The sequence below is a fragment of the Macaca thibetana genome, chromosome 1, assembly GCF_024542745.1.
Source record: "Macaca thibetana thibetana isolate TM-01 chromosome 1, ASM2454274v1, whole genome shotgun sequence".
NCBI classification, from domain to species: Eukaryota; Metazoa; Chordata; class Mammalia; order Primates; family Cercopithecidae; genus Macaca; species Macaca thibetana.
In genome coordinates this window covers 31,930,269-31,950,364 of record NC_065578.1, presented here as the reverse complement: position 1 = coordinate 31,950,364, position 20,096 = coordinate 31,930,269, and the positions used below count along the sequence as shown (strand labels likewise).

Below are 20,096 nucleotides of genomic sequence, written 5' to 3'. Positions count from 1 at the left end.
GCAGCTTCAGCTATGATTGAATAAATGCTAGAAATCCAGGATAAATATGATACTCCACCTCCACTTTTTAAAGGAAATAAATGATTTGTGTTTTTGGAATCTCAAGAAATTTACAGCTGGGCATGTTGGCTCACTCCTGTAATCCCAGCACTTTGGGAGGCCGAGGCAGGTGGATCACCTGAAGTCAGGAGTTTGAGACTAGCCTGGCCAACGTGGCGAAACTCCATCTCTACTAAAAATACAAAAAAAATTAGCCGGGTGTGGTGGCTTGCACCTGTAATCCCAACTACTAGGAAGTCTGAGGCAGGAGAATTGCTTGAACCTGGGAGGTGGAGGTTGCAGTAAGCCAAGATTACACCACTGCACTCCAGCCTGGGTGACAGAGCAAGACTCTGTCTCAAAAAAAAAAAAAAAAAAAGAAAAGAAAGAAATTTACTTTCTCACATGGGATATATTTTACGGTTGGTCAAATGTGCTTGTGTGTGTATGTGTATTCTTTTCTCTGTATCATATGTGATAGTGGGGTAGTGCCAAACATTGTTAACTCTGATGAATAATGTCTCTTTTGGTTAGATCATTCTTACCTTACTGGTATCTCTTACTGTTTCCTTACCTAGTTATGCTGTTATTGCCTATGGCTGTGCCAGCTGCCCGAAGCTAACTTGTGAGAGGGAAGGTTGCCAGACTGAGTTCTGCTACCACTGCAAGCAGATATGGCATCCAAATCAGACATGCGATATGGCCCGTCAACAGAGGGCCCAGAGTTTACGAGTTCGGACCAAACATACTTCAGGTCTAAGTTATGGGCAAGAATCTGGACCAGGTATAAGTTGGCATTATCTCATTGTCTCTTTATTTGGTATTTCATGATGTGAGCCCAAAGCTGAAAGAGATTATCTTGTCGTATAACCCAAGTGCTCCAAAGGATCAGAGAGCAGAAAATATCATTTGGTAGTATTTTCAATATTATAAAAGAGAGAGCACTTCCCTCTCTGACCATTATAGGTTATCCAACCCATATAAAATTAAAATGCAACAAAATTGAATTATGTAGTTCCTACTTTCTTAGTAATATGTCTCAGATTGAAGAGCAATTAGTTTGTTTTGTTTTGCTAGGGGCTTTTTCAAAACTTTCATTGTGAACAGAAAGACATTTAATTAGTATTAAACCTGTACTGTTTGCCTTCAAGCTGGCTTAAGTGCCTCACTGCCTTTGGAAGTAGAGTACAGATTGAAGAAAAGGAAATAATATTAGTATAGATTAATGATTAACCTTAAAAGAAGGAATGTCACACATTCAGCTCCAACATTGACCAGTCAGAGTAAACCTATTTTAAAATGTCAGTGGATTTATTGCTTTGTACTTTTATTTTACTGATGTCATTTGGGAGAGGCTAGTAGGAAAGATTTTGCCGTTCACTTTTTCCTGGCACAGCATAATTTCCTAAATTGTCATTTTATTATGATAGTTCATAACTTGCTCTGAAAATTACCAGGTATATATGCTACATAGCATACCCAGTTGTTTTTAGGTTTTGAATTTGAAAGTATCAGGGTAAGGGATTGTGAGCTATGTTAATAGCAAATCACAGTGATACATGTTGAACCTGAAAAATAAATTTCCTGAACTAAAGTTTTTAAAAATGTGAAGCTAATTCCAGGCTGCAGGCTATTCTTTCTGTAGGATTCTTCTTTTAAATCTGCCAGCCTATCGACTGGTAGGAATTTCATTTTTCTTGGAAACATCTTTCTCCCTAAGGAAGTCTCCTTGCTAGAATGTGGTTCAAGTGCTGTGTAAGATGCCAGTTGTTGGGATAGGCAGCTCAATGAGAGATAGGATTTGTTTTATGAAAATTCCTGAGGTCTAGACATAGCCAACCTTCCAGTAAAGTGGGTTGTACAATTTGGAGTGTTCAGTGAAGAGTGCTTGACTGCTGCCTCATTTCTTATATATACTCCTCGGAATAATTAAATCAAACTGGATTTAACTAGGGGTGTTTTTCTACCCATTCTTCCTCCCCCACTCATAGCAGATGACATCAAGCCATGCCCACGATGCAGTGCTTATATTATCAAGATGAATGATGGAAGCTGTAATCACATGACCTGTGCAGTGTGTGGCTGTGAATTCTGCTGGCTTTGTATGAAAGAGATCTCAGACTTGCATTACCTCAGGTAAGATGGGAAATGCATCCATTCCTTTTGTAGTCTTATTCTTTACTGATTTAGGGAAAAGGATGTCAAAAAGACACAGCCCTTCTCTCATTACAGATTAAGGAAGCTGTGAAAAGTTCTTCTGATATGCTCCTTTTATGTTTTCACCAGCTACTATTCTAGTTCTTTCCACCTTTCTTTGCTTTTATACGTGCCATATTCCAGGTAGTCTGGATTTGCTTTTCCCCTTTTGCTGTCTTGCCTCCATACTTGTTCATGTTCTTTCCTTTGCCTAGAATGCTTTCTGCCTACCTTCCAGTATCCTCCTTTTATCTCAACTTGTTCAGTTCTTGTCTTTTAAGAGCCACTTAAATGCCATTTCATCCATGATGCCTCACCTTTTTCTGCCTCATTCTTTGACTTTCTTTTATCTTTTGTCATAAATATCATCAGTACTTTATACTTCATGTACATGTCTTATCTTACTAAACTGTAAATATCTTGAGGCTAGAGTTGTGACCTTTTTACAGTTTTTTGCATTTAGTGAGTTCCCAAGGAATTCATTGAGTGAATTTTTTTTTTTTTTTTTTTTTTTTTTTTTTAAGACAGAGTTTCACTCTGTCACCCAGGCTGGAGTGCAGTGGCTAGATCTTGATTCACTGCAACTTCCGTCTCCCGGGTTCAAGTGATTCTCCTGCCTCAGCCTCCCAAGTAGCTGGGATTACCGGCGCCCGCCACCACACCTAGCTAATTTGTGTATTTTTCGTGGAGGCGGGGTTTTACCATGTTAGCCAGTCTGGTCTCGAACTCGAACCTCAGGTGGTCCGCCCGCCTCGGCCTCCCAAAGTGCTGGGATTACAAGCGTGAGCCACCGTGCCCAGCCTCATTGAGTGAATATTAAAATATTGTTGTGGAGGAGTTAATATTTACAAGCAAAATGTTTGCTAATATTTACAGAAAAAAATGTGTTAATATTTACAGACATTCATCATGTAAATGAAACACAACACCTTCATTTCCAGTTTTTCAAACATTTGAGTACTTACTGTGTACTAGTCATTGGGGACATACGGGTGAATAAGACATGATCCCTATTTTCAAAATTGCTTATCCCTTCTAATAGAGAAGATAGCACAAAGAGAATGGGCAAAAATGATTGGGCACAGAAGGGCTGAATGTAAAAGTAGCCAAACCTCAGAATACCAAACTGATACAAAGGTTATGATGAGGTCTTTTTATATCCTCTCCCAGGAACATGGTTTGCAGTATCTATTAGGTGTGGTAGGACATATGCCAAGAAAACTACACAAATCAGAGTGTTCATTAGCTGAAGGGTGCAGTGTGTCTGGATGGGGTGTCAAGTTCATAAGGCTATGCAGCATCCCAAGTATTGTCAGTCATGGAAGCTAGATCAGTTTTGGTGGGTTAGGGAAGACAGAATTCAGCAGAGAAGAATGGAAAAGGAGTTTCAAATCTGGAAGCCTGTCTTTACAACAACAACCAAAAAAGTTAAAGAGCCCAGAGCTCTAATAGTCTGGCCTTGTCCTTTGCTCTCCCTTGTGTAATATATTCATTTCCCGTAAACTTTTCTGTTAATCACTCTTATTGAAAAGAAGGCTGTTGCTGTTATCAGGCCCTTTGATAACAATAGCTGCATTTGTAATGTTGACATTAACTTCAGTCTGTTTCCCTTGCAGCCCCTCTGGCTGTACATTCTGGGGCAAGAAGCCATGGAGCCGTAAGAAGAAAATTCTTTGGCAGCTGGGCACGTTGATTGGTGCTCCAGTGGGGATTTCTCTCATTGCTGGCATTGCCATTCCTGCCATGGTCATTGGCATTCCTGTTTATGTTGGAAGGAAGGTAAGAAAGACATGCTGGTTTCTGTGCTTGTTTCAACTTTAGGTTCGTTGGTAAAGGTTTGAGGGAAATGGGAAGGAGCTGTGTTTCAGAGCTGCCTGAAAACCAGCTGGTTCTTAGATAAAAATAACCTTCCTTTCTTAAATTGATTTTCATAAACCCCCATGAGATCTGAAAGTTCTGATTAACATCCTGAGCCTGGCTTGTCTCAGTGACTTAAAGGTAGAATGCTGGGCTGGGCATGGTGGCTCACATTTGTAATACATGGCCTAACACTTTGGGAGGCCAAGACAGGTAGATCGGTTGAGCCCAGGTGTTTGAGACCAGCCTGGGCAACATGCAAACCCATCTCTGCCCCCAAAAATAGAAAAATTAGCTAGGTATGGTGGCATGTGGCTATAGTCCCAGCTACTAGGGAGGCTGAGGTGGGAGGATTGCTTGAACCCAGAGAGGTAGAGGTTGCAGTGAGCCAAGATCGCACCACTGCACTCCAGCCTGTGTGACAGACTCCAAAAACAAAAAAGAAGAAGAAGGTGGTAAAATGCTTACTTCATTCCCCTGAGTTATTTTGTCTCTTTTTGGTTTAACTTTGTCTGTATTGTTTTATATCTTCTAGGTCTGAGTTAGGTTAAAATTTGAGAAAGATGCCTATTTGGGGTAGAGGATATGTTTTAATACATAGATAACTTACAAATGAACAGTCACCTGTCCTTTTTTTCTCTGGCAAAAGATTGATGTCCTAACCTGCTGACCTGGATTTTCTTTTTTTGTTCTTAGATTCACAGCAGGTATGAGGGAAGGAAAACCTCCAAACACAAGAGGAATTTGGCTATCACTGGAGGAGTGACTTTGTCTGTCATTGCATCCCCAGTTATTGCTGCAGTTAGTGTTGGTAAGCTGGTCAGGACCACACACCTCTTCTCTCTCAGCTTTCTGACCATAGTAGTTTAGCCAGATGGCCAGATGTTTCTCAAAGACTCCTACATTTTATGCCAACCCACCTTGATAGTTAATTCTATTAGGCACCATGATTATGATTAAGTTTTTCAGCCACACCAAATTATCAGATTGTGCGATCTTTTGTTCTTAAATTAATGCCTAGAACTGCGTTTGGCACATAGAAAAGGTTGAATAAACTTATTTTAAGCCCTAGTTTTCACCTTTCATCTTCCTTCTGTACTTGCCATGAAATCCACAAAACAAAATGACTTTTGTTTTGATTTGTTTAATGCTTCACATTACTTTGGGAGGCATAAAAGTTTGTTTTAGAATAGTAGTAGTGTAACATTTAATGTGGCTCTTTGTGTGCCAGGAGTGGTTCTGATAATTTTGCATATATTAATTTATTTAATCCTCACAAAAGGAAGCACAATTTTAATAGAAAGGTGCAGTAATTGGCTGGGTGCAGTGGCTCACGCCTGTAATCCCAGTGCTTTGGGTGGCTGAGGTGGGCATATCACGAGGTCAGGAGATCGAGACCATCCTGGCTAACACGGTGAAACCCTGTCTCTACTAAAAATACAAAAAATTAGCTGGCTGTGGTGGTGGGCACCTGTAGTCCCAGCTACTCGGGAGGCTGAGGCAGGAGAATGGCGTGAACCCAGGACGCAGAGCTTGCAGTGAGCTGAGATCGCGCCACTGCACTCCAGCCTGGGCGACAGAGCGAGCCTCTGTCTCAAAAAAAAAAAAAAAAAAGAAAGGTACAGTAATTTTCCCAAGGTCACTTAGCTGGGACATGAATCAAGTTAATCTGCCTTCAGATCCTGTGCTCTTAACAGGTAAATCATTCTACCTCACACAGCAGTAAGATTTTGGAATTAACATCCTGAGGAGATCCTAAACTCCAAGCAGTAGTCACTTATTTAATATTTGATTCTTGGTTGGGTTAGCATTTCAGCAGTGATTAGAAGAGGGGAAAATGAAAGCAACATATATTTACTGTGCAAGGCACAGTACATAACATTCTCATTTGATTATTGACAACCCTGGAAGATAGGTCCAAGGTTATACAGCTAGTAAATGGAGCCAAGAATGTAATCCAGACCTTTCTGATTTCTAGCCTGATCATCATTCTGTTAACACCAGGCAACCTTTTTGGGATAGCCATTTTCTGTCTTTTTTTTCTTTATAAAGTAGTTTGTCCGTGCCTGGACTGGGAAGAAGAATTCAGGGCACTTGCAACCTAATAGCCAGCTGACATGTTTCCTTCTCTTCCCCCAGGTATTGGTGTCCCCATTATGCTGGCATATGTCTATGGGGTTGTGCCTATTTCTCTTTGTCGTGGAGGTGGCTGTGGAGTTAGCACAGCCAACGGAAAAGGAGTGAAAATTGAATTTGATGAAGATGATGGTCCAATCACAGGTAAAAAGCAGGATGTTTATTGTCATTCGAATTTATGATATATAAGATAAAAATCAGTAAAATTCAGCACATTTTACAGGGAGATTGTCATTGGATTACTTTGGATAATGAGCTTTGTAGGGGGTAAAGTATTTTTAGCTTTTCATTTCTTTGTTCCAAAGTTACTAGGTTAATTCCCCTGGTACTTGCCTCTGTGTGGCAGGTACAAACTAGTAGGATTCCAAGTATGCTGGTAGTAGTAGTGATTATAATAACGTCTCTATATCTGCACAGTATTTGATAATTTTCAGAGTATTTTACACAATTATCTCACTTGCTTTTTACAACAAACAGCTCTCTGACTAGGGAGGATGGGACTATTATCCCCATTTAAATGGAAATTTCTTTTTTTTTTTTTTTTTTTTTTTTTTTGAGACAGAGTCTCTGTCACCCAGGCTGGAGTACGGTGACATGATCTCTGTTCACTGCAACCTCCGCCTCCCAGGTTCAAGCAGTTCTCCTGCCCTAGCCTCCCAAGTCGCTGGGACTACAGGCACGTGCCACCATGCCTGGCCAATTTTTTTTTTTAGTAGAGACAGGGTTTGGGGTTTCACCGTGTTAAGCCAGGATGGTCTTAATCTCCTGACCCCATGATCCGCCCACATTGGCCTCCCAAAGTGCTGGATTACAGGCGTGAGCCACCACACCTGGCCTAAATGGGAATTTTTTTTTTTTTTGAGACGGAGTCTCGCTTTGTCGCCCAGGCTGGAGTGCAGTGGCCGGATCTCAGCTCACTGCAAGCTCCGCCTCCCGGGTTTACGCCATTCTCCTGCCTCAGCCTCCCGAGTAGCTGGGACTACAGGCGCCCACCACCTCGCCCGGCTAGTTTTTTGTATTTTTAGTAGAGACGGGGTTTCACCATATTAGCCAGGATGGTCTCGATCTCCTGACCTCGTGATCCGCCCGTCTCGGCCTCCCAAAGTGCTGGGATTACAGGCTTGAGCCACCGCGCCCGGCCTACATGGGAATTTTTTTAAGCTTTTGTCTCACTATCTGTTAAGAGCTTCACAGAGCTGAGACTAGAGCAAGTCTTCTGACTTTTACTTTATTTTTTTATTTATTTATTTTTTTGAGACAGAGTCTCGCTCTGTCACCCAGGCTGGAGTGCAGTGGCCGGATCTCAGCTCACTGCAAGCTCCCCCTCCCGGGTTTACGGCATTCTCCTGCCTCAGCCTCCCGAGTAGCTGGGACTGCAGGCACCCGCCACCACGCCCGGCTAGTTTTTGTTATTTTTTAGTAGAGACAGGGTTTTACCGTGTTAGCCAGGTCTCGATCTCCTGACCTCGCGATCCACCCATCTCGGCCTCCCAAAGTGCTAGGATTACAGGCTTGACTGACTTTTACTTTAATGTGGTTTCTACTTACCGTAGTAACTAACGTAGGGCACAGAGATCCCCAAAGGTTCTTCTAGCTTTCTACTGGAAGCTTCCTATTAAAATCAGCACATGACCCAAACATATTTTTTAAATCTTCACATTTGGTTACATGGAAGCAACAGTGTAGTGGAAAGAATAGTGGACTTGGAATCAGAGTTATAGTTTCGTGTAACTGCCATGGCCTTGGACAAGTCATTTAGTTTTAAATTTTAGTTTTCTCACCTAAAATTGAGGCTACTAATGCCTAGTTATTTGGAGGATTAAATATGAACATATGTTAAAACACTCGATATGTGGCGACTGCACACAGTACCTGTTCATTAAGTGAATACATTAGTACTCTGAAAAGTCATTGCAGGAAAATGCCCACTGTTTGGATGCTCTGCTGTCTTGATTTGAGATGTCTGGTTCTATCCCCAGTGGCAGATGCCTGGAGAGCCCTCAAGAATCCCAGCATTGGGGAAAGCAGCATTGAAGGCCTGACTAGTGTATTGAGCACTAGTGGAAGCCCTACAGATGGCCTCAGTGTTATGCAAGGTCCTTACAGCGAAACAGCCAGCTTTGCAGCCCTCTCAGGGGGCACGCTAAGTGGCGGCATTCTCTCCAGTGGCAAGGGAAAATACAGCAGGTAAACAAATAGATAATTTCTGACAGAAATGGTTAGAATTATAAGAAGTAATGCATTGAGCCATTTCTCTGTGCCAGGCTTGTGCCATATAGCATCTTATTTTGATTTCATTGTTGATGGTTTTTGTTTTGTTTTGTTTTTACTTTTTTTTTTTTTGAGACGGAGTCTCGCTCTGTCGCCCAGGCTGGAGTGCCATGGCGCAATCTCAGCTCACCTCAAGCTCTGCCTCCTGGGTTCAAGCGATTCTCCTGCCTCAGCCTCCTGAGTAGCTGGGATTACAGGCACCCGCCACCACGCCCAGCTAGTTTTTTGTATTTTTAGTAGAGACGGGGTTTCACTATCTTGGCCAGGCTGGTCTTGAACTCCTGACCTTGTGATCCACCAGCCTCTGCCTCCCAAAGCACTGGAATTACAGGCGTGAGCCACCGCACTCAGCCTTTTTTTTTTACTTTTGCAAATAGGAAACAAGCTCAGAAAAAAAGGTTACATCAGTTATGCAAAGTTCAATGTTCTTTCCATTGCATCATAGCTGCCTCTATATAAAGGATAATCCTGACTTCGGATTCTCCCTTGACTGCCCGAGGCTGACTGCTTCAGGAAGGGAGAGTAGGCATTTTTATAGAATTCCTAAAGCTGTGGTCTCCATTAGGCTTGTCATTGACTTTCAGTAGCATTTATGCTGTATCATGGCTTATTTATTTTATTTTATTTTTTGAGACGGAGTCTTGCTATGTCGCTGGAGTGCAGTGGCACGATCTTGGCTCACTGCAGTCTCCACCTCCTGGGTTCAAGTGATTGTCCTGCCTCAGCTTCCCAAGAGGCTGGGACTACAGGCACGGACCACCATGCCCGGCTAATTTTTGTATTTTTAGTAGAGTCAGGGTTTCACCATGTTGGCCAGGCTGGTCTCAAGCTCCTGACCTTGTGATCCACCTGTCTCAGCCTCCCAAAGTACTTGGATTACAAGCGTGAGCCAGTGTGCCCAGCCCATCGAGGTTTATTGATAGTGGGCTTTGGGGGTATTTTTTTGTTTTTTTTCTCACTCTGTAATCCAGGCTGGAGTGCAGTGGCACAATCATGGCTCACTGCAGCCTCAACCTTCTGGACTCAAACAATCCTACCACCTCAGCCTCCTGAGTAGCTAGGACTACAAGTGCACACACCACACCCAGCTAACGTTTTAAATTTTTTGTGGAGATGGGGTCTTGCTCTGTTGCCCAGGCTGGTCTTGAACTCCTGGCCTCAAGCCATCCTCCCAACTCGGCTTCCCAAAGTGCTAGGATTATAGGCATGAACCATTGCTCCCAGCTGGTTTATTGATATTGCAATCCTTATTACCTTTCTGTTTCCATTTGCTAGGTAAGGGTAATCAATTCTATGTACTTGTGTTGAAAATATGTAAAGCTTTGTAACTAGAAAGGTTGTGACTTGCTTGGTTATTTCACTAGTTAGGCAGACCAGAGTATATATTTTCAGAGGAGCATAACATGTTGCCTGAGAAGCAGTTAGTTGAATGCAATGGAGAAGAAAGGCCTGGTGGGGGTAAAGGTAGAACAAAGCAGGATAGGAAGAGGGAGATGGTTGCCTTCAGCTATCTGAAGGACCTTCAACTGTGAAAAGGATTAGACTTCTATGCCTCATACCAAAAGGTAGATTATAGTCATGTATATTTATGACTTGACAGAAGCTAAAGGGAAACTAATTTTTGTTCAGTATAGTGAATACAGGGAAAAGCAACATGAAAGCCCAAAGAGGAAAAAGGCTACCTTAGTAGATACTGAGCTGCCTATCCCTGGAAATGTTTACAGTGAGACCAGATGGCCATTTGGCCATAAGAAGGATTCAAGCAACAGATGGCAGGTGGACTGGATCTCACACCTGAGTGCCTGTCAGTCACCTGGGAGCCTCCTAAAAATAGACTTCAGGGCCCCATCCCAGAATTTATAACTTAGAATTTCCTGGAGTGGCACCTAGGGGGTGATCTGTGTTTTGAAAAAGCTCCCCAGGTAATTCTAGCACAGCCGTTGCATGAACCAGCATCTGAGAACCATGTAAGTAGGAGGCCTTTCTGAAAGACTCTTCCAACTCAGAGTGATTCTGTGGCAGACCCGAAACTAGACCCCAGATCTCTGACACTATGCACTTTCCATGCATTCCCTCATTTCCCTGGGCCTTGGCACATTTTTGAAGGGCACCTGAGGCTGGAGCAGCAGAGCAAAGGCTCAGGCAGTAGGATGGAAGCTGCTTGAATGTGCAGCTGCAGGCTGCTACTGACCCGTCTGTGCATCTCATGACTCTGGTTGTCTCTTGTCAGGGGATCCCGCCCCCACATGCTGGCGTATTCACTGCTGTGCTTTCTTAAAACCAACACCCCTGTAAATAAGCAGACAGACATAATTGGAGACTGACTTGCTGAAACTGCAGCTTAGCCAGTCCAGCTGTTCTAGTTCTGTGAAAGCCTTTATTTTATAGGAAATGAATGAGTCAGATGGGTTTGACTGTGAAACCCATTATGAGGAAATACTTAAGTGTGCAACAAAGTGGTGTTGGAGCCAAGAAAGGAAATAGTTATGGGCTGTGAGATACTACTGGGAAAGTTTGCTGCTCCAAGAGGAGGGAAGAGGTTGGCTCCTGTATGTCCTTCAGTCTCATTCCCTGGCGGTAATTTGATTGTTAAATGTTTGATTTGCTATTATGTGCAAGGCAGGGAAGGTAAAGTATGAATGAGTTGTGGTTTCTCCTTTTGTGGAGTTAACAGAGGAGTGAGAGATGCATAATAATGAGTAGGCAGGGCCTGCGCATGCCTGTAATCCCAGCACCTTTTTTAGGTGGGATCACCTGAGGTTAGGAGTTCAAGACCAGCCCGGCCAACATGGTAAAACTCCATCTCTACTAAAAATACAAAAATTAGCTGGGTGTGGTCGTGGGAACCTGTAATCCCAGCTACTTGGGAGGCTGAGGCAGGAGAATCGGTTGAACCTGGGAGGCAGAGGTTGCAGTGAGCCGAGGTCGTGCCACTGCACTCCAGCCTGGGTGACAGAGTGAGACTCCCTCTAAAAAAAATAATAAGTAGGCAGGTGCTATGGGAGTACTTAGCAAGAAGTGAATGGTTTGCTGGGATGAAAGGGGAAGTGATGTTTCCTTTGTTGTTAAGGACTGAGTATAAGTTTGTCTGGTAGAGAAAGGAAATGTCTAGAGAGACGAAATAGCGTGTGCAAAGTCACGGAAGTATAAAATGTATAGGTATTTAAAGAAAGAAAAAATTCAGAGTGACTATGATTTCGGATCTATAGGGAGTAATAGAACTGGACAGAGAGCTTCCTGGCAGATCAGGAAGATCTTAAATGCCTGTTGGCAGTAGGGAGCCAAGAGTTAGAGAATTGTTAGAGTGATTGGTTCTTTATTCACACTGGCACTGTTCTAGAGGTTGTTTGACTGTGACTTAAGGGCTACTGGAGAGGGAGCCCAATTGTAGTCGTCCAGGCAGGAGATGATGAAAACCTGAAGTTAAGCAGTAGCTGTGGGGATAGAAAGGAGGGGACGATTTCAATAGATATTTAAGAGAAAAAATGTATGGGCATCTATTTGCGCTGTTTGACAATTGGAGATCAGACAACCACAGTTTGCAGGAGAGTAATGGAAGAGATGTGTGCCAGGAAGCAGACTATCTTGGAATACTCAGGTCTCATATTAACTTGAACGTCCCCTCTTTACACAGGTTAGAAGTTCAAGCCGATGTCCAAAAGGAAATTTTCCCCAAAGACACAGCCAGTCTTGGTGCAATTAGTGACAACGCAAGCACTCGTGCTATGGCCGGTTCCATAATCAGTTCCTACAACCCACAGGACAGGTATGTGAACAGTCAGATGTCCAGGAGAGGTTGCATTTTTTGGTTGGGTACTAGGTCTTCAGAAGTTCAATGCCTCATGTTAGAGTTCTGTGTACCATTTTGTGGGATATATAGTGTAACCTGTGAATTCATTTGAGCAAGTTCTTGGTACTAGAGTGTTTGGCATCTCTTGATTCTTCTTGTTAGTACTTGATTTTTAGAGATTTCTTTCTTCCTTTTATATATTTTTTTCATTCTTTTTTTTTATTTTTTGTCGTTTTTGGCTATTGCAACAGTGTATAATTACATGGAACTTAAAGAGCTAGATTGGGGTTCATTGATGTCTTTGAGTCTAGGGTTTCTGCTTGCCCTTTGCTTGATAGGGTTCCCATAGCTTCTTTCTCTTTCATTTTGAGAAACTAGTGTATCTGGGATGGTGTGATTGTGGTACTCGCACTGGTAGGTATTCTGGCTTCTTCTACTTGTGACATGGTAGTAAAAAACTTTTACTTTTCTATTTTGAGTAAGCTAGCGTGGGGCTCTGACCCTTAGTTGAATTTTGGCAGCTCTTTCTATATGTTAAAAGAGATTGGCTGAGATATATGTGTGTGTGCATCTGAGCACACGTGTGCATGTATAGTTAAATCAGCAAAAAGGACCTAATTCCTCTTCTCCATGTAATTTATTTTTATTTTTATTTTTTTAGAGACAGGGTCTTGCTCTGTCAACCACGCTGGAGTGTAGTGGCACAATCATAGCTCACTGCAGCCTTGAACTCCTGGGCTTAAGTGATCTTCCCACTCAGCCTCCCGAGTAGCTGGGACTACAGGATGTGCCTCCATGCCCAGTTAATGTTTTTTCATTTTAGAAACAGGGTCTGACTTTGTTGCCCCAGCTGGTCTCAAACTCCTGGACTCAGGCGATCCTCCCACCTCGACCTCCCAAAGCACTGGGGTTATAGGCATGAGCCACCACATCCAGCCTCCATCTCATTTGAGTGTTAGATTAAAATGTTATTTTTGTTAAAAGTGAGCTCTAGCTCACTGTTTACCTATCTTTTTGAAATTCCTAATCCTGAACCCACAAACTGCTTTTACCAACAGGTTTAGCATGACTCATGCATGACTCAGCAAAGTGGATTTTGTCTCCACAGAGAATGCAACAATATGGAAATCCAAGTGGACATTGAAGCCAAACCAAGCCACTATCAGCTGGTGAGTGGAAGCAGCACGGAGGACTCGCTCCATGTTCATGCTCAGATGGCAGAGAATGAAGAAGAAGGTAGTGGTGGCGGAGGCAGTGAAGAGGATCCCCCCTGCAGACACCAAAGCTGTGAACAGAAAGACTGCCTGGCCAGCAAACCTTGGGACATCAGCCTGGCCCAGCCTGAAAGCATCCGCAGTGACCTAGAGAGCTCTGATACACAGTCAGATGATGTGCCAGACATCACTTCAGATGAGTGTGGCTCCCCCCGCTCCCATACTGCAGCCTGCCCCTCGACCCCCAGAGCCCAAGGTGCACCGAGCCCAAGTGCCCATATGAACCTCTCTGCCCTAGCCGAGGGACAAACTGTCTTGAAGCCAGAAGGTGGAGAAGCCAGAGTATGAAGTGGAATGTATGCTCCTGTTCTGAGAAGCACACTTGTAACTGCATCTTTTGGTTTTTTTTTTTTTTTTTTTTTTTTTTTTTTTTTTTTGGCAAGGGGTAGGGATTTATGTATTTTATTTCAAAGATTCTCTGGTTACAGGTTTTCACCCAGGGAAATTCTGAGAAATTCACAGTTTCTTACCAGATAAAACACGAAAAGTTTGGCGTTAGTCCCCCTCCCCCCCCCTCTTTTTAGTTTTAATTTATTGGTTAAACTGATGGCAGCAATCCGTGAGGTGTGTCAAAGAGTGTAAATATGTATGTGTGTATATTGAATGCTAAACATATTACTGAAAGACACATTTTAATAAAGATTTCTGTCATAATTCAACTTAACTCATTTTCCTTGGCTTGGATAGTCCCACAGAGCCAAGTGTTTGATTGAAACAGAGCACCATCTTTGACAGTCTCTAGACCTGAATTTTTCTAATCCCAGGGAAGAAGGATTGTATTCAAATCCAACCACAGTAGTCATCTATAAACCTGAGTCCTAGCATGACAGGAAGCAAAGGCTAGGCTTGTTTTGGACTTTGTAGTCAGACTGAAGAATTATTAGCTGAGTCAGCTGAATAGGGAAGCAGTAGATTAAAACTAACCTTGTTTGCCCTCTAGAGGCAACTGTGCAATGTACTCTTAAAGCTTTATCTACCCTTTTCTTCATTATAGTCACTATTAGTCATATGCTTCAGAGGAGGGAAGGAGTGGCAGTCCCAGGTAGCTCTTAAGAGAATTCTCAGTGGCCAGGCACGGTGGCTCACGCCTATAATCCAAGCACTGTGGGAGGCCAAGGCAGGTGGATCATTTGAGGTCAGGTGTTTGAGACCTGCCTGGCCAACATGGTGAAACCACGCCTCTGCTAAAAGTACAAAAATTAGCCAGGCAGTCGTTGTGCACGCCTGTAATCCCAGCTACTCAGGAGGCTGTGGCAGGAGAATTGCTTGAGCCTGGGGAGGCAGAGGTTGCAGGGAGCTGAGATCCCTGCAACTCCAGACTGGGTGACGGAGACCCTGTCTCATAAAAAAAGAGTTCTCAGTGAATGTTGCATGGTTACAAGTTGGAGAACAGAATATTCTGTTACTGGAGGAAGAAATATACTGATGCACATAATCACAAAGCAATGACATAGGTGTTTGCTGTGCTCTCAGGTATACCACTCCATGTTCTAAAAAACTTTCTCAGGTTTTCTAATCTGGTTTAAATAAAAGGGACTAAGGAATGTGAGATTTGTAATGAAAGGAGGGGATATGCCCTCAAAATCTCTAAACATATTTATCTGATCTTACAAATTTGTCAAAATTGAGCTAAGTTTGTACTACGAGGAGTTTTGGCTCTGTATAAAATAATGTCCTGGCCAAGCACAGTGGCTCACGCCTGTAATCCCAGCACTTTGGGAGCCCGAGACAGGCAGATTACTTGAGGTCAGGAGTTCGAGACCAGCCTGGTCAACATGGTGAAACCCCCATTTCTACTAAAAATACAAAAGTTAGCCAGGCCTGGTGGCATGTGTCTGTAACTCCAGCCACTTGGGAGGCTGAGGCAGGAAAATCGCTTGAACCTGGGAGGTGCTGGTTGCAGTGAGCTGAGATCACCTACTGCACTGCAGCCTGGGCGGCAGAGGGAGACTCCATCTCAAAAATAAAATAAAAAAATAATGAGCCAGGGGCAGTGGCTCATGCGGGCAATCCCAGCACTTTGGGAGCCTGAGGCGGGTGAATCACAAGGTCAGGAGATCAAGACCATCCTGGCCAACATGGTGAAACCCTATCTCCACTAAAAATACAAAAATAAGCTGGGCATGGTGGCAGGTGCCTGTAGTCCAGCTACTCGGGAGGCTGAGGCAGGAGAATCACATGAACTCAGGAAGCAGAGGTTGCAGAGACTCCGTCTGAAAAAATAAAATAATGTCCTTAGAAATTAAAGCTTATATATACTATAGCAAGAAAATTAGAAGACTCGTGAAACCTGATGTCAGATTCCAAATCTTGCAGTGACTTACTTTGACTATATGAGTCCGTTTCATGCCCCTAACTTCCCCAACTTTTAGATCTTATTTATGTATTTAGAGACGGAGTCTGGCCTTGTCCCCCAGGGTGGAGTGCAGTGGCATGATTTTGGCACACTGCAACTTCTGCCTCCTGGGTTCAAGTGATTCTCAAGTCTCAGACTCCCGAGTAGCTGGGATTACCGGTGCGTGCCACCACGCCCGGCTAATTTTTGTATTTTTAGTAGATACGGGGTTTTGCCATTTTGGCCAGGCTGGTCTGGAACTCCTGACCTCAAGTGATTCCCCCGCCCTTGGCCTCCTAAAGTGCTGGGATTACAGGCATGAGCGACCTCACCCAGCCCTCAGATTGCATTTAAAGAGCTTCCAGTGTCAGACCTCTATCACCTTAGCCCTGGGCCCAGAGGAAAAATTGAAATCCTCCTTTCCCTGAGGACCAGATGGCTTTCTGTTTCCTTTCACAGATGCACTTTTGTCTTCCTGGCCAGTGTTTTACTACAATGAGGAGGGCAAGTCTGGACAACAGCCAGCTTGGAAGATTCTTATCTCTTGGGCACTGCAGCCAGACTTCACACGTTCCCCTGCACCTAGGACAGGAAATGCTGTTAGTGGACTTTGGATTTCTGGAAGAATGTTCCCTGAAGGGGGTGTGTACTTGTGTGAAAAAGAGAACTTGTTGGAAAAAGAGGCAGACAGCCTGGAGATCTCTGAAACGCAAATTATCAACTCAAAACTTGGAATTCTCTTGAAGCCTCAAGAGAACAATTCACTTCTTTGATAAATCAAAGAAGTCTGTTGGAGGGGCAGTAGTTTATGGCCAAACCTGTATTTCTTATCTGGGTTCCACTTACTACGGCTGTGAGATTTGGGCAGTTTACTCTCAGTCTGTTTTCAATTAGCCAAAATGGAGATGATGATCCTAGTTATGGGGTTGTGAAGACTGAGATGGTATACTGAAAATGTTTTGGTAAAGGCCCATGTTTTTTCCTCCTGCAGGAATAAGAAGAAATGAGTTAAAGGAGATTTTAGATATCAAATAAGAAAGGAAGCCTAGACCTCTAGGCCAGAGGCTATGAAACATTTAAATTCATTCTAATCCTTAGCAACACATTAGCAGATGAAAAGGCCCATCATCACCACCTAGAGGCGAACACAAGTAATGCATTAGAAAATTTATAGTAGCTTACAAAATGGGGAAAGTTTAATTTCCTCTTCATACAGCCTGCATTCATTCTGAAATACCTATGGCATTTCAGGTATAAGATGTAGCAATGACTAAAATTCCAAGTTCCTGTCCCCATGGAACTTAGACTCTAGTGGGGGAAAGCAATCAGATATATAATCTGGATTGAGGATAAGTACTCTGAAGAAAAACGGAAGACAGAGTGGTAGATAGTGCTACTTGACATGACCAGGTTGGGCCTCCTTGATAAGGTTCCGTTATTATTAGAGCCTTTAATGGAGCAAGGAAGATATAACTATGTGAATATCTAGGGGAAGCACACACCAGACATGAGGAATAAAGTACAAAGGCCCTTTGGTAGAGCATCCTTAGTCTGTTTCCAAAAAAGCACAGTATAAAGGCCTATATGGCTGGAACAAAGTGGACCAAGATGGGGAGAGGAGTGGATTAGGTCAAAGATGTGGCTGGGGCAAGGTTGTGTAGATTAGCCAAACAACTCTGAAGACAAGGAAATTTTAGATTTCTCTGGGCCAGGAAGAGGTAGTCTTCAACGCCAGACAGATGCAGTGCTTGCAGCCAGCTTTCAAAGGGGCTGAAACTGGGAGGGGGCATGTCTGATCACTAGTACTACTTGGACAGGCCAATGTGAAGAAGCTTGTGGATATGGTAAATGAATACTTATTTATTTTCACCTAAGGTACCTTCTTATGCTGCAGAGGCTGGAAAACTAAAACCTTCATGTCTTAGATTTCCTTGAAACCAAGGTTCTGAAGGTAACCTGAGGTTGAGTTTTGCCAATTAGATGCACAAACAAGATGTGGAAGAAGGAGTGATTCAGGGGTTATCTTTAGCTACTTTGGCTATTGCTCCTGCAAGATGTAGGTTTCTCTTTAACTGCATTCTAATATCCATCAGTAGCTTTGTGGGTGTTGAAGGGTGTCTGGATCCATAGATAGCAGTTTGTGATGTTTTCTTGTAGTCAACCTGTAGTGGCCTCCTAATTCCTCATCTCCCCTTTGGTGGCAGAGGTAGCAGCTCACATGGAAGGCTAATTCCGGGTCTGGGAATCTCCTGGAGGCCCAGCCTATGGCCATGTTCCCCAGGCTTTCCAATGCTTTTGTAAGCACCTAATTGACCTGTATTGAATCCTTTTCTACTTAAAATTGGTAAAGGGGTATTGTTTTCTGCAGTTACTGAATCCTGGCTAATATAATATTTGGTTCCAAAAGTGGTTACTAGCAACAGGACCTCAAAGATGGGCCTCTTAGAATAGTTATGACTAAGCTGCATTTGAAGGAAATGTAGATCTAGTCGCCACTGGAAAATGATAAACTGGTAGGCAAATTGCTTACACCTGTGGTCACCTGAAATGAAATGTCTTTTGAAGAAAAGACATTGGCACCTCAAAGGGCTGCCATGATAGATCATCATGTAAGAAATGGGGACAAATGATGGTGACTACACTAGAGGGGTTAGAGGAAAAAGATGAAAGGCTCAAAAGTTTGACATTTTCAGCTCAAGGCATAGTATGGGAGAGACCCAGAAGAATTTTATCTTTTGTAGCTGCAAGGCTCATGTACATCAAAATCAAAGGGATATTCTGGATCACTGAATTACATACAACGTAAGTTGAATTCGTAGCTTTACCAGGCCTCTTATGTGAAAGTGGGGCCCTGAAATGAGCAGTGGGGACCCTTGAGTGGATTTGGATAAATTCGAGTGCTGTCAACTCACAGACTCCACTTCTCTTAAGCAGCAGAAGCAGCCCTTCTTCCCCTCATACATATGGCTGGTTCTGCTGTTTGAAGATCTTGGGGTAGTTGTCCTAAAAGGGAATACTAATACTTCTCATGTCCCACCCCCTACCCCTCCTTGCTACCAGCTCTAACTAGAGTCAGATCCCAGTATGCTTCTGGAAGGCAAACCCAAAGTCTGATCTGAGAGAAGACTTACAGAAGAGTTGTAAGACTTTGCTAATTTGTATCAGCAGAAACAATGGGAAAACGTGTAGAGTGTATTCCAAAGATGTTGGATCAGGAAGGTAGGAATATACATTTATTTTCACTTGAGTTGAATTTATCAATATGGGGATACTAGAGGTTCTGGACTCAGCATATTGGCCTTAGCAGCTAAGAATTTTTTTTTTTTTTTTTTTTTTTTTTGGAGACAGAGTCTTGCTCTGTCACCCATGCTGGAGTGCAGAGGCGCAATCTCGGCTCACTGCAACCTCTGCCTCCCAAGTTCAAGCAATCCTCCCACCTCAGCCTCCCTAGTAGCTAGATTTACAGGCACATGCCACACACCTGACTACTTTTTGTGTTTTTACTAGAGGCAGGGTTTTACCATGTTGGCCAGGCTGGTCTTGAACTCCTGACCTCAGGTGATCTGCCCACCTCGGCCTCCCAAAGTGCTGGGATTACAGGCGTGAGCCACTGCTACCAGCCAAGAATGGCTCTTAACAGGTTGTTGGATGAAACCTGGACTTAAAAGTGGCCTATACAGAGATGGCAAAAATTCCTTAGTGTAGCATTAGAAGAAGAATCAAGGCCAGGCATTGTGGCTCATGCTTGTAATCCCAGCACTCTGGGAGGCTGAGGTGGGAGGATTGTTTGAGGCCAGGAGTTTGAAACTAGCCTGGGCAATATTGCAAGACCCGACCCCATCTCTACAAAAAGTTTAAAAATTAGCTGGGCATGGTAGTGTGTGCCTGCATAGTTCCAGCTACTCAGGAGGCTGAAGTGGGAAGATCCTTGAACTCAGGGATTTGAGGCTGCAATGAACTATGATCGTGCCACTGCACTCCAGCCTGGGCAACAGAGCTAGACCCCATCTCAAAAAAGAGAATCAGCTGGGCATGGTGGCTCATGCCTGTAATCCCAGAACGTTGGGAGGCTGAGGTGGGTGGATCACTTGAGGCCAGGAGTTCCAGACCAGCCTGGCCAATATGGTGAAGTCCTATCGCTACTAAAAATACAAAAACTAGCTGGGCGTGGTGGTGCGCATCTGTAGTCCCAGCTACT

General features: G+C 43.4%; 2 protein-coding genes across 3 annotated transcripts in view; one reads left to right on the top strand and one right to left on the bottom strand.

The window, feature by feature from the left end:
- RNF19B (ring finger protein 19B) overlaps nt 1–14,222 on the top strand; it is a 29,557-nt gene extending 15,335 nt beyond the window's left edge. Inside the window, exons 2-9 of one of the 2 annotated variants that reach the window (XM_050794917.1) lie at nt 618–823; nt 2,034–2,175; nt 3,852–4,014; nt 4,789–4,903; nt 6,232–6,372; nt 8,208–8,415; nt 12,134–12,265; nt 13,398–14,222. In XM_050794917.1, the coding sequence (XP_050650874.1) occupies nt 618–823; nt 2,034–2,175; nt 3,852–4,014; nt 4,789–4,903; nt 6,232–6,372; nt 8,208–8,415; nt 12,134–12,265; nt 13,398–13,851 (1,561 nt within the window). In that variant the 3' untranslated portion in view covers nt 13,852–14,222. Of the gene's footprint in view, nt 1–617; nt 824–2,030; nt 2,176–3,851; nt 4,015–4,788; nt 4,904–6,231; nt 6,373–8,207; nt 8,416–12,133; nt 12,266–13,397 lie in introns of both variants that reach the window. The other variant, XM_050794906.1, reaches the window with a different exon arrangement.
- AZIN2 (antizyme inhibitor 2) overlaps nt 1–20,096 on the bottom strand; it is a 220,298-nt gene that overhangs the window by 162,955 nt on the left and 37,247 nt on the right. The window lies entirely within an intron of this gene.